General features: G+C 36.7%; 1 protein-coding gene across 1 annotated transcript; it reads right to left on the minus strand.

The window, feature by feature from the left end:
* Window positions 1-8,014: 8,014 nt before the first annotated feature.
* LOC144835683 (SCO-spondin-like) lies at window positions 8,015-14,106 on the minus strand. Its single transcript, XM_078690748.1, has 7 exons — window positions 11,516-14,106; window positions 11,064-11,267; window positions 10,436-10,612; window positions 10,034-10,096; window positions 8,866-9,077; window positions 8,430-8,531; window positions 8,015-8,185 (listed from the first exon to the last, which is right to left on the minus strand). Exons 1-7 carry the CDS (start codon window positions 14,070-14,072, stop codon window positions 8,015-8,017), a joined length of 3,486 nt encoding a protein of 1,161 aa, XP_078546874.1. The 5' UTR covers window positions 14,073-14,106.
* Window positions 14,107-15,406: the final 1,300 nt, after the last annotated feature.

The raw sequence follows: 15,406 nt of genomic DNA on the forward strand, positions 1-15,406 counted from the left end.
GGTACATATCTTGTTGACATTACTCATCTGTCCACCTAGTCATCGCTAACAGTCAGTATTCAAACCTTTAAAGGTAAAACACATCACTTTAGCGATACTAGTATAAATATTTCGCCATTCGACACGCGTGTATTATTTATATTACTCGCGATAGTCCGTATTTTATTGTATGAAATGAAAGTGAATTCAACATTCACTCGAAAAGTACACGCGAGTATATCGTATGACTATGATTGCTAAATTTACAAAACACAAGTTTGTTTTGTTCATTTTGACAGCAGTACTGTCAACAATACTAAATATATAGCTTAAAAACAAAAACATTTTATAAATAATTTAGTTTTAATATAAAAAAAACTGCACTCTGTGTCAGTGTACATGAGCTCGCTTATATCATTTATAAACCTATATGACGGTGGTGGAATGATTTGGTATTAAACATTCGTTAGTTCTCAATAATTAAAATAAACACTTGTACGTTTGAGTGGAGGTACATTTAAGCATATTTAGTGACAATCAAGTCTGTACTTAAATCGTAATGAAATGTTGATAATTATATGTTATATATTTGTTACAGTATTTATTACAGTAGCTTATCTATGTCAATAAAACGTTGAAAATAATAAATAATTTACTTCATACAATTTTACTGTTTTATTTCTTACGTGTTTTATTTTAATATTTGTTTAAAAAATATGATATTTACGATTTATTAATGGATGACGTTATTGTTAGCGACGCTCTAAAGCTCTGTCCACACTATCAAACGCTATGTGACAAAAACATGTGATCTGCCCATATATGGACTGACGAGGTCATATCACTACTATATTTGGGCATATCACTACTATATTTGGGCACATCACACTTTTTTTTTTCAAACTAGCTGGTTAGGTTTGTCATTTAGTTCGTTAGATTGCACGTCAACTTTGTTTCATAAATTACTGATTTCTGATGGGCTATCAATAATCATACGTATTTAGTTGACCCGTGGTGATTGGCTGAATCTAAAACGTTTATCAATACATACTTTACTTTCTGATTTTATAAATATTGTTCAGATTCGTATTCTTGGTTTTCTATAGATTTCTGTAACGTAATTGGTACCGTTTTATAGTTCACTATGTCGGTCGGTCTGTCGGTCTGTCTGTCGGTCCGGTATCACTATGCGTTTTAGCACGCGACTTATGGCTGTTGGCCTTGTTTTCTTTTTACCTCATAAATACGTAAAAATCAATTTCAACTGTGATAGACTAATCTCACATTTTAAAACCTTCATAACAATGACGGGGCCGGCTATAACGGACCCGTTTCTCTACCAATTTAAAAACAAAATAATCAAGAAAGAAGGGGTGTGAGGTTAAAATGCATTTGCCTTTTATAAGAACCCGAGAAGAAAAGAAGAGATCGGGTAAAAGATCTCCACAATAGATTTATATAATAATCTACGAAAACGGGAGCAAATAATGGCAGTCTGGGTGTAAATTTCTTTATGTTTATAATAGCAAAAAGTGCGGATATCAATTTTAACTTAGTTAATCAAAATTGCTATATAAATGAGTTGTCGCGAATTATTGCTATATAAATGAGTTGACAACAAATTTTAACCGCCAGCGGCCTGATTGAAATAATTACAATCAAAACTCTAAGAAACGACATTTAAAGAATTACCTATGCTAATGATTATACGGTTCATTTAATGTCTGAAAAATTTATAGAAATCAAAAGTTCAATTATTAATGAAATTGGATGAGTTTACCTCTCGCCAGTTTTTATTCTTCAACCTTTATTACGACAGACGCCAATTAGCCGTCGCTGGAAGCAACACGAGAAGGAAAACAAAAATGACGGAATGAAGATACGGTAATTGAATAAAAGCCATATCGGTTTTTTCTTAGTTGTAAATACAATTGTTGTGATTCAAACTTAGAACAGATGTCCTTGAGATTAAGAAAGAGAAAGAGGTGTACATATTCTGACAAACAGATCAATAGGACTTTAGACTCAGGATTAACCAAGATATGTTTTTAGTATATTCGAAAGATTTAACTGAATTGTAAATATTTTCCTGAGAACGAACGAACTTCTATAGGAAAATTAGAATTGAGAGAGTTGAACTAAACAGTATGTCTAAATACTCATCATCGTCCATTCGAAGTTGTTTATTATTGGGAATGAATTCACTGATAGATAATAATCATATACAACGTTATCCTCATCGTCATAACATAATTCTATAACTGTCCATAGGTAGATTGTGACTGACCATTGACAGTCATCTACTAGATACCATATCATCATCACCTAATTCTGTAGCTGTCCCTAAGTAGATCGTGACTGACCATTGACAGTCATCTACTAGATACCATATCATCATCATCATTATCATCATCATCATCACCTAATTCTGTAGCTGTCCCTAGGTAGGCCTAGATCGTGACTGACCATTGACAGTCATCTACTAGATACCAATCATCATCACCTAATTTTGTAGCTGTCCCTAGGTAGATCGTGACTGACCATTGACAGTCATCTACTAGATACATATCATCATCACCTAATCCTGTAGCTGTCCCTAGGTAGATCGTGACTGACCATTGACAGTCATCTACTAGATACCATATCATCATCATCACCTAATTCTGCAGCTGTCCCTAGGTAGATCGTGACTGACCATTGACAGTCATCTACTAGATACCATATCATCATCATCATCATCATCACCTAATTCTGTAGCTGTCCCTAGGTAGATCGTGACTGACCATTGACAGTCATCTACTAGATACCATATCATCATCACCTAATTCTGTAGCTGTCCCTAGGTAGATCGTGACTGACCATTGACAGTCATCTACTAGATACCATATCATCATCACCTAATTCTGCAGCTGTCCCTAGGTAGATCGTGGCTGACCATTGACAGTCATCTACTAGATACCATATCATCATCTCTTTATCATCGCCGTCGTCGTATCGTCATGGTCATGACGACTAGCATCGTTATTTGTAATCACATCTCTCTCTTTATAAGAATCAATATTATTTGTTTCTGTCGCTTTTGTCGTGATCACATTCATTTTTTTTGTGGGGTGGTAACCAGGGAATCCCAGATTTATATTTGGAAGTTACACAGACAGATTACAAAAAAAATATATGAATATTTAGCTTTCTTTCTTCAATTAATTTTTTAATATACAAAAATGATTTGTTTTCCATTATGTAAAAAAAAACATATTTACATTTTGTATGAATTTGTATGAATATAAAACTAAACTAATATCTAAACAAGCAAAACCAACAATGCATGATCGATAGGCGGCGCTGTTCTATTGTGAAATAGATGTTCATAACAGAATACAAATAAAATATATGAATATTTAGGTTTATTTTTTCAATTAATTTTTCAAATATATAAAATTATGTGTTTTCCATTATATATAAAAAAGATATTTACATTGTTTATGAATATCTGAAACTATTACTAAACTAATATCCTAGCAAAAACATTAACAGTGCACGATCGACAGACGACGCTGTTCTATTTTGAAAAAGCCGTTCAATTTATTGTCATCTTAGGTCCTTTTCATACCAACCTCTATTCCTGGATAATATGGGTCGTGACTACAAACTGGTATTATTTTCATCTTTTCTTGAAAATATCTCTTCACACGATCCGTGTTTGTTTGAATTCAAAATAAACAATTTGGACGATGAGGGCAGTCGTAGCCTTTTATTTTTTATGATAATTACTGTAAACACGACAATGATTACTAGAACGAGAATTCCAACACCAATACCAGTGGGTAAAATGAAGCTGTTTGTGTTGTCACTACTTTCGCCTTGTGATCTTGTTGATCACCCAGCTAGCAATGACACGTTGGGCCGACGTTGGTTTAAGGTCAACAGTTACGTTGGCCCAACAGCTTTATTCGACGTAGGCCCGACGTAATTTTTTCCATCGGCCCTTAGTGGGCCCAACGTGTTGGTCAGACGTTGGTACAACGCGTTGGGCCAACGTCGGTATAACGTCATTGTTTACGTTGGCTTATGAACTTTCTGCGACGTAGGCCCGACGTAGATTTTTCCATCGGCACTTGGTGGGCCCAACGCGTTGGGTAGACGTTGTCCCAACGCGTTGGGCGAACGTCGGTATAACGTCAATGTTTACGTTGGCTTATCAACTTTCTGCGACGTAGTCCCGACGTATTTTTTTCCATCGGCCCTTAGTGGGCCCAACGCGTTGGGTAGACGTTGTCCTAACACGTTGTGCCAACGTTGGTATAACGTCTTTGTTTACGTTGGCTTATCAACGTTCTGCGACGTAGGCCCGACGTAATTTTTTACATCGGCCTTTAGTGGACCCAACGCGTTAGACAGACGTTGGTGCAACGTCATTGTTGCCATCTTTGGCCTAATGCGTTGGACAAACGTTGACCCAACCTCTTGGTTTAACGTCGGCTGAACGTCATAGAATACGGTATCCCAGCTTTTGATGACGTTGGTGTAGTAGAATCAGTACATTAGATACATTTTGCAGCCCAATATGTACGTTGGAACATCGTCGGTTCAATGACAACTTGGCGCAAAGTGACAAATATGGCATTAACCCTGTTGTAAAAACACAGATATGATGATAAAACAATATTTTAGCACTGGGTGATTTAAACTAATGGGTTTGTAGAGTTTTGCAACTAAAACCCGATAAAAACAGACAATACCAATATTAACAAAAGTATTATGTTAAAACAACGTTTTAGCTTTGGATATTTTCAGTTACAGTTGTAACTAAAACTATTTAAAAACAGTTGATAATACGCAAGACGCAGATATATGTTAAATAATGTTTTTAATAAATATATCCTATTATTAACAGATACCGTAGAGACAAAACAATTTAACTAAAATTATACAACATCTGTTTCCTAATAGAAAAAATACGGTTTAATTTTAAAGACATAAAGTACTGTAGGTCTACATTTTATATTACTGTATAACTTTACTATTCTATACAAAATACAATAAATACATATTAAAACAACAATATTTTTTACTTAATTTCAGTCATACCAGTCAGTAAAGACCAGTGTATTTTTCTTTGGCTTAAGACACGTTTATACTGTACAGTACTACGATAAGTAGATAAACATACTGTACATTTTTCTTACGGAAAACAAAAGAAATCGACAAGGTTTTCAACCTAGAACTATGGGATAACTATTTATGCCATTTATGTCTTTGTATTGTGGTCAATAAGAACAATAACATTATTATCACGATATTATTGCTCTTACTAAAACTGACGTCATCTGATTCATTGTGAAAATATTATTTTCATGAAAGACAGCATAGGCCTAAATGGTTATCCTACAGTTCTAGATTGAAAATGTAATAAAGAATTCTAAGGTTATTAATGTACTGTATATACCTATATAAACACAAATGTTTGTTTCTTATTAAGATCTACCTTAAGTAGGCCTACTTCTTTTTATGTTACAATTACAATTTGCAACACTGTACATAATTCGAACTTCAAATAGTTCTAGTTGTGTTTCTCATTCTAATTCAACATTAGTGTCCTTATCAAATTTAAAAAGTACATATCATATCGCACATAAGATACATTGTTCTACGACTGTAAAGCAGAGTGACGATTGGACCATTTGAGGTATAAATTGTTGCCACGTCATCCGGTCTTATACTGGTATATTTCTGTAAAAAAATTATTAACGATATGATAGAAATGTGTTTATGATATGATGATGCTAAAAATGCTGTGTTCCAATTAAAAGAGGGATAAATTATATTTTGCTTAAAAAATTGTCAGTGTAGTAGGCTACATATTAGCTTCATAAAACTACAGACAGGCATGCAATATCAAATGGCGATTAATAAAATATGGGATTATATTTAGCAGTATTAAGATCCTATCCTATAACTATGACATAGAAATGAATACATATTACAATACTCTAATAATGACAAGAGGTATAAATTAATCAATACGTATTTATTTTATTTTACGAATATTTTGATATTCAAGGTAATAGCTATATTTTAAGTAACGTATTTAAACATCAAAACTATAAAGAAGTGGTAGTGTTATGCGCGATTTGAACGATCACTCAGAGGTATTACAAGAATACGAATATATAGGCCTACAGTACTGTTACACCGGTTCACTCAATGGCAAAACGGTGATGTAAAAACTTGGATATATATCAATTGTACGATTTGTAATCAACGAAAACATTTTAAACTAACCTAAAGTTTAAAAATACAAAATCTTACCAGCAAAATAATAACAAGCAACATTAACTGAAGAGCAAGATGATAGCAGTTACCAATTCGAAATTCAAATGGAGACTTCCGTCGTTAGGCAAAGTACAGTTAAGTGAATGGAATGTGACCTAGGTTCTCCCATTAGAGTAATTAATGTCACTCGTAGTGGCTAAAACAATATAATTAATAGTTTTTATCAGAGGAGGGCTCTCTGTATTCTGGTTCCCTGGTTTTAGTTATATGGTATACCTGAGTACATCTCACTGAAGATGCCTTAATTACAAATTTTAACTCCAACTACACGATGCTTCTATTTAAGTCGATGTCCAAGAGTTGGGATGACGTATGGAATCCAACCGAATGTGTAACTATCAGCCAATTATGATATGTTTGACGTTCGGCTGACGTTGGATCAACAACTTGCAGATGATGTAGACATGCACCTATTTTTTTTCAAACTTCAAACGTTGGGTCGACGTTAGAATTATACACATTGTTAGCCGATGTCGGCGCAACGTGAAAAAATGACTATAGTGCGTACGGTCGATTTGCTAACGTTGATCCAACGACTATGGAGACGTTAAATCAATGGAAATTTGTCAAATTGCCAACGTTGCGACGACGTTTGAACTACATGTCAAGTAGATGAAATTAGACAGCACTTGTTTTTTGTAAAAATCCAAACGGTGGGCTGACTTTAGATTTCCTACGCAATTGTTAAAACTATTAGCCGACGTCGGCGCAACGTGAAAATATGACTATTATTGCGTCGACATTTGCTAACGTCGAAACAACGACTACAGCGACGTTAAATCAACAGGAATTTGCTGACTTAGAAAATTGTATGTATTTCCAACGTTTCGACGACGTTTGAATTTTGACAACTTTTAGCCAACGTTGGCGCAACGTGCCCACGATATTTCGACGTTTAAATGACGTTGGATCAACAACTTGTATGACGTTAGAAGACATGCACCTATTTTCTGTTAAAATTCTAACGTCGGGTCGACGTTAGAATTCCTACTCAATTTTTACAACTATTAGTCGATGTCGGTGCAACGTAAGACAAATGACTATATTGTCGACATGTTCTAACGTTAAATCAACGACTAATGGCGACGTTGAACCAACGGAAATTTTCCGACTTGACAAGTTGTAATATATTGTCAATTGGCCAACGTTGCGACGACGTTTTAAATTTGACAACTTTTTACAACTTTTAGCCAACATTGGTGCAACGTGCCCACAATATTGTCGACGTTGGACTGACGTTGGATCAACAACTTGTATGACGTTAGACATGCACCTATTTTGTGTTAAAATTCCAACGTCGGGTCAACGTTAGAATTCCCACACAATTGTTACAACTATTAGTCGATGTCGGCACAACGTAAGAAAATGACTAGGCAGCGTCGACATTTGATAACGTTGAGCCAACAACTAATAGCGACGTTAAATCAACGGAAATTTGCCGACTTAAAAAGTTGTAATACAATGTCAAATTGCCAACGTTGCGACAACGTTAGAATTTGGACAACTTGTTACAACTTTTAACCAACGTTGGTACGACGTGTCAAAAACAACTCTAATATGTTGACGTTTGTAGACGTTGTGCCAACCAATGATAACGACGTCAAACAGACGTTGGATTTATGTTATCCCAAGGCACATTTGTCGGCACATTTTTCAACGGAAATACGACGTCGGCAAGACGTTAGACTAACAACCATTAAATTCACGACTTATAGTAAACGTTGTCATAACGTTGTAACAACGTCGGTAATTTGCCCGCGACTTTGTCGACGTCTGCCAACGCTTGCCGACGTCGAGCCAACGTCAAATTGCTAGCTGGGGAAGCTCTAGGCTTACTTGTGTTGTTGTTTATTTCTGGTGTTCTTTCAAATTCCTGCAACAATTACATTTATGATTGAGTTTTTCCTTCACCTAAATCCCTAATTTCATGATTTTACACTTTGTATAGACTTACCCCAATCTCTATAGTCTTTGTATTTTATTTTAAATGTTCAGTTTACTGTATTTGATGTATCGACATTTGCTTCCTCAAGTTAAAAAAGATGAATATGTGTTATTTACTGTGTGTATCGATCTCAGATTTGTTTCAAGTTTCAAAATTTGAATGTGTTACGTACCTCTAGACTCAGTAGGATGCTTCTACTACTAACGGCATGTGAGGGCGTGCTCTTAGCAGTTCCATCGTCATACAGAAACTTTCCAGTGACCTTACAATAAATCTGCAGAAAAAGTTTTAAAAAAATAAAACTCGTAGTTTAGTTAGAAATCGTAGGATACTGTAGCTCCGGGACTAATGCACTTTATGAAAGGATTTTTTATGATGAAGTTACTATTTTGTTGTTGCGATATTTATTGAGGGAGGAGGCATTCAGTTTCTGTATAGTTAGAAGCTGATAATATGTAGAGCCCTCGTAAAACATACATTACAAATAACAAATATATTTATAAACTATTGAATGTTCAATGATAACAATGAACAGCATAATTACGTACATTGAAAGTTAAATAAAGCAAATAATTAGAAACTGGTTTCGATGAAAAAGAAGAACTCACCAAAAGATGAGTATCGTCAATTTTGTCTTTATGTAATATCGATTTTCTAGATTGCGATAAAGTTTCTCGATAAAGTTCGTCCTTCTCTGATGACCATATCACTTCAAATGAGACATTATTAGAATCCGGGTACGAAAACACGCAGGTAAGATGGAAGCCGTCACGGGTTTCCTTTATGTACAGCTCAGGTTCGGACAACTCCGGAGGAGGGGCTTAAAAATCAAACAGAATGTTAGTAGGCCTATCGAAAGATGAGCATAATGACAACTACAACAAACGTGAGTAGGAAATGTTAAAGATGTGTATAAGTACTACATACGCCATGCGCAAGCTACGTTTGCATGCAAAAATTATAATATAACTTTTAAAAGGATTATTAACAGCAGTTGTATTTTTAGCTACTCCAACAATCCCCAACCCAAGTAATGCGTCATACTTAATTATAGAGGGAGTTATATACAGACAATCGAGCTCGAGCGAAGAAAATAGTGGTTATTTTGAAGGTAGGCGTATTTTAATATCCATAAATTATTGTGTTTATTTACTAGGTCTAAAGAAAACTAAGTCTAAGAAATTAGTAATATGCCACCTGGTCGTAATGTAGACTTTGGCTCTTAAGTCTCTAATTATTGTCTTTTTATGTTGTTTTCCATCAGTTGGTTTTCCGATTTTCAGCTCGTCTTTTACTTATGAAACGTCATGCGTGCCAAAATTTAAAAAAAAATCTTTTAACCAATATTAATTCGAAAGTCATTGAGGAAATATTTCTCCAGGGTTGTTTTCCTGTTATTTCCTGTAATCCTTAGCATCAGCTTTTGTACGTATCGCTTAAGGTATGTTTGTCGCCATCTTTAGCCAGAAACTTCTTAATGTACCATTGCTAACTGTATACACACAGTACTGTGTAATACAGTGCTTCTAAATCGCGACGAACATCTCACAATTTCCATTTCAAAAGTACGTCATGTTGTGTGACGTCGTTATTTTACGAAATGCGAAGGATCAATTGACATTTTTACCGGTAGGCCCTACTGCATATCGACTGTTTTCGAGTGCGTTTGCATATTTTATTCTTTAAACTGAGATACTCTTTATGAACCATTGGTATTGTAATCTTTGTTACATTCAAATAGCTTAACTTAAATTTTGCGCAAAGTACTGAACCTACCTAAACAATTAGGAGTATATCCATTTGGGGAGCTGGTTCCTGGTGGACACGGTGCTTCCTCACCTATAGCAAAGAAACCATCATTTTAAAATAAGTTTTAAAGTTACCAAAGTTTACTTCCTGATACTTTGGGTTGCTTTGAAAAAATAATGTTTAGTTTAAATTTGCTTATATTGAACATAGTGTATTTATTAACACGCAATCAGTGTTAATAATTAATGCACACATTGCTTATATTTAATAAATCAGAAGTAATAGAATACAAGTGTTTGATCCAAACATGATAATAATATGTTGAGCGCTTAGAAGTTTCACATCATTAGGCGCTTTATAAATCTAGGACATCATCATTATTATTATCAATCATACTGTAGAGTAGATGCTGACCATTGGTCAACTCACCAGAACAATACCCCTCATCACAGGAACGGACTGAGGCCAACTTGTAAATGTAGAAATCGGAGCACTTTCTTATTCTGATAGGGGTCCTATGTTCACAGCATTTTGTGACGCTATCCTCACTCTTGCTGACGCATGCGTGTCTCTCAACTTCGTTACCAGTATTAACCGGATGTCTTCCTGTAAAATTTGCATACGTTCGATTTTTTTTTAACGATGACGACGTACACTTAGATACAGTACAATAGAGAGTGATGTATATTCGACACAGATAGAAAGGGCCTGTTACTGTAGAAAATCATCCCTCTTATTTAGACATACGTTAATAAACAAAAGCCTCAGTAAATGAGGCCTACATTACTTTACATTAATGTACTGTAAAACGAGCAAAACTGGGTGTGTTGCTTTTCAGTTACATTATTCTTCTAATGTTTGAGGCCTACAGTATAGTTTAGACACAAAGTTACCACGAACTTCTCCAAACGTTGGTAAATTCGATGTTTGAAAACAAAAGTTTGCTAGGTGAAGTCCATCAAATTTACGATTCTTTGATTTAAAAAACATAGACCTACATTACTTATGGAACCCAGTCATAAATACAAAGTGTATGGGTTCAACGATACACACTTACCCTTCACCCATATTGGAAAGTGTACGCCACATTTGTTGATAGTCACGCATCTGTCAATCATTTGATCCCCGCTAATACTTTTGAACCGATACCAAATTTCTGATGTCATATTTACATCGCACGATGATCTGTGAATGAGCTCTGAGTTACCAACACTTCTCCAACGGTCGTTGACAAGAGAGTGGTAAATACAAGGGTCGCCATCTTGTTAAATAAATAAGGACCAAACACATTATTCAAAAGATAAACTTTCGTCTTATTTATTTGTGTAAAATAGGCAAAGTAAAGATTGTAAGAAAGTGGTAAATTTAAAAGCAAAGCGTACCAGTTCAGTTTTTATGGTTACCATTCAAAAGTACAAGTTTACTTAAATCACACTGCTCTTACATAAACAAGGCTAAATGAATACATTGTGAATGTATATTATTGGATTTAGATTAAAAACAACCTACCTGAGGATTTACAACAAGAAATTGTCGAAAAGGGAAATGGACACTGACAATGCCCATCAATAGGGGTTCCACCATTAAAGCAAAGATCTTCACAAGTATCGGTTTCAATTGGAGAACCAGAACAGGTTCCACCACAGATGGGCTGACTTTCCAAAGTTCGTATTCGACTCCTCTGACGGGAACTTCCACATTTTGGCTGACATTCTGACCAAGGCTCCCAAGTTCCCCACGTGCAGTTAACAGAATGACAGGTTTCACAGCATGATCCAGTAAACGGTTCTTTACATTGACACTCGCCAGATGAAATCGGTATGCCAGCATTGTAGCAGATAGGCTCACAAGGTCTGCTTACCGTAGTATTACTAACACACTGCCCGCCACAGTTTTGTGGCGTTGTTACGTATCTAGTTCTTTGCTGAGACCTATTATTTCCACAGATTGGTAGACAGCCAGACCAAGAAGACCATTCCGAAAATGTGCAATCTGTGGGATCACATTGCTTACAGCAGGCACCTTTGTAAGGAGAATGACAACTACACGTGTCGCCGGTAGCCACGCCTCCGTGGAAACATAGAGAGGAACACGACTCAAGATCTGTCAGGTCATCTGCGCATGTCAATCCACCGCATTCAGCCTCGTGCTCGACTGATCTTATTCTCGTTCTTGTTCTGTTGACTCCGCATTCTGGAGAGCATTCTGACCATTGACTCCACGATGACAGTTGACAATCCGAGGGAATGCATTGCTCACAGCACGTTCCAGAAAATGGCCTTTGACATAAACAATAGCCATCCATCGGTGTACCGTCATGGTCACATGTCTCATTACAGCTTACGACATCTGTACTAGAACCGGGACATAATCCTTCACATGTTGCGTGAGCAAGAATCGTTCTAATTCTTTTCTTTTGTCGATTCCTTCCGCACTGAGGTTGGCAAGCTGACCATTCCTGCCACGTTTCCCAATGGCAATCCTTAGGTTCACACGACCCACAACATTCTCCATTAAACGACGGAAGACACAGGCATTGGTTATCGGCTGGTGTACCACCATTGAAACAAATTGAAGAACATGTTTGATTTTGAAATGTTTCTCCAATACACTCAAGTCCACCACAACTTGCTGGGGTCAATATTCGTCTTGTCCGTGTCTGTATGCGTTGTGTGCCACATTCCGGAGCACACGGTGACCAACTACTCCATTCTTCCCATACACAGTCAGTAGGTGCACATACATGGCAGCAACTCCCAGTGAACGATGGCTTACAATAACAATGGTCTCCAATTGCTGTTCCTCCGTGAAAACATAAGGGCTCACACATAGTCGTCTCTACAGGTTGCTGACCACATTCGTCTCCACCACATTGAGGATGTTCTGCAATGAACATAGATCGTGTTCTATTTCTCACAGCCCCACAAACTGGATCACATGCAGACCACCTTCCCCAAAGACTCCATTGGCAATTTACTGCAGCACACACGTCACAGCATGTGCCTGAGAAAGGTGTATCACACTCACAGTACCCATTCATAGGAGTCCCTCCATGTAGACAATATGACCCACATTGTTCCGTTTCTTGTGCAAGATCAGTATCACAGATACCACCACATTTTGCCTGATGTAATATAGAACGTTGGCGAGTTCTAGTACGGTTGTTGCCACAGGGTGGTTGACAAGGTGACCATAGCGTCCATGGACCCCAGGTACAATTCAATGGCACACATGAATCACAACATTGGCCTGTGTATTCTTGTGTACAGCTGCAGCTACCACCAGAAGGTATGCCGCCATTATAACATAAAGGTTCACAATCTTCAGTTTCTAAATAAAGGCCTAGACATGGATTACCCCCACATATTGATGGGTTCTGTCCTCTTTCTCTTGTTCGTTGACGATCTCCTCCGCACAGTGGATCACAACTTGCCCATTCGCCCCATGGAGTCCATGTACAATTCAGTGCATTGCACACTTCGCAACAGTCACCACTGTACGGTGTAGTGCATTGACATTTATCATTTACAATAAGCCCCTTATTTAAACAAAGTGATTCACACTCAGTTCTTTCTGTTGAGGTTCCATTGCATGGTGCACCTCCACATACTGCTTCTTTCATGATATCTCTGTTACGTATCTTATATCGGTTAACTCCACAATTAGGCGTACATTCCGACCAACTTCCCCACTCACTCCATTCACACTGTGTTGAAGTACAGTTATCACAGCAAGTACCATAGTAAGGATCTTTACATGAGCAGCCCTCTTCGTTTGGAGTTCCACCATTATAACAAAATCTATTGCAACGCATAGTTTCAACCCCATCTCCTTTGCATTGTATACCTCCACCTGAAGCATGGGTAGTTTGCACCCTTCGTCTAGTTAATGTTCCACTGTTTCCACAGGCATGACTACACTTTCCCTCAGTCCACGGGCCCCATACACAATTAACCACAGGCGGTGAGCGACGCCTGCGTCTTCTTCGACGACGAAAGGAGGACCCTTGTGTACAGACAAGGAATAGTAGAAAAAGTACTATTAACCATTTTTTTAGTATCTGCATTTTTGCGAACGTTTAATCGTTTACTTACACCATATCATACACTTCATTACCTGTTTTCTTTTCAATGGTTTCCCCTTTAACAGGATATCAACCAATCGGATGTCTGTAGTGTGACCGGTAGTTATAATATATCAATGGCATGTTTAAGTAATAATAGTAAGGCCTATTTATATCACGTTACCGTTGTTGATCCGTGACTTCATTCTTGACTCAGTATTGTAGGCAGTGGTGATATTAACGCGCCAACTGCTTTGTAACCACGCTCGGGCCTTTTTACGCGCTATTTACTTTAGTGTCTCGTGACAATAAGCGCCGATAGTGATTAGCTATTTACACGTAGACGCACACCTCCCATGACACTCCTAGTTAACTGTTGTAAACTTTATTTTGGTCAAATTTGATTACTGTGTATACAATGCATTGTGCTTGTTACTACAACAATACTGTGTTTCCGTTTGTAACATTATTCGGTACCGAACGTCCGGTAACAATTTCTTTTTATTTTGAAACTTGCCATTTCATTGTTTTAGGGTAGTAATACAAAAACGTAAATCATAAAGAATACAGTTCAATGAGGGACACACTCATGAAAATACAAACAAAATATTTTTTCTATATAATAATTCAATGAAATAGTTCTATATGAAAAAAAAGTCTTTTAATGTAGGTTACGGATAGCAAACAAAATCTTAAACATATTAACAAACGTACCTAACGACGATTTGTACTGTTTAACCAATCACAATGCGACAGTTGAGAAGCTCCATCGCTTGTGCGTTGCGTCGAGTACGGCATAAGAGCTTAGAAATTGTTATTGCCCCCTCTACGATATTAACGATTTTTTTTACAATTTTTACGGTTTTAATTGCTTTGTCTTGATTTTAAATGTTAAAGAGTTAATACTGTACTTAAAACTATACTACTTTCCTAACTTATAGTGGCCCAATTACAATAGTGAGCACATTCTTTGAACGAGAAATGATAAGAAATACATGGACTTACTGCCAGAAATAGGAACAAGTCTGGAAGAACTAGACTAACAAATAGCTCTTTTGGCCTTTGACCTAGTAGGCGCGCGATGCAAATGACAATTAACGTTGTGTGGCATTACGAAATAATGACAAATTGTACTTTAATTTCAAAATAAAATTTATTTCCCGAAAATAATTAGAAAAGGCGCCTCTTATAACGAGATATGTTGTGACTTTCTCAGTCTGTTTTTTGAAAAACATTTGATTGAATGGTTCGTATAGAGAGCATTTATGATATAGCAGAGAGCATGACAAACGTTGTGCTAAGTGCTTGGCGTGCTATGGTGAACAACCTCAACCGTT

The sequence above is a fragment of the Antedon bifida genome, chromosome 2, assembly GCF_963402885.1.
Source record: "Antedon bifida chromosome 2, ecAntBifi1.1, whole genome shotgun sequence".
NCBI classification, from domain to species: domain Eukaryota; kingdom Metazoa; phylum Echinodermata; class Crinoidea; order Comatulida; family Antedonidae; genus Antedon; species Antedon bifida.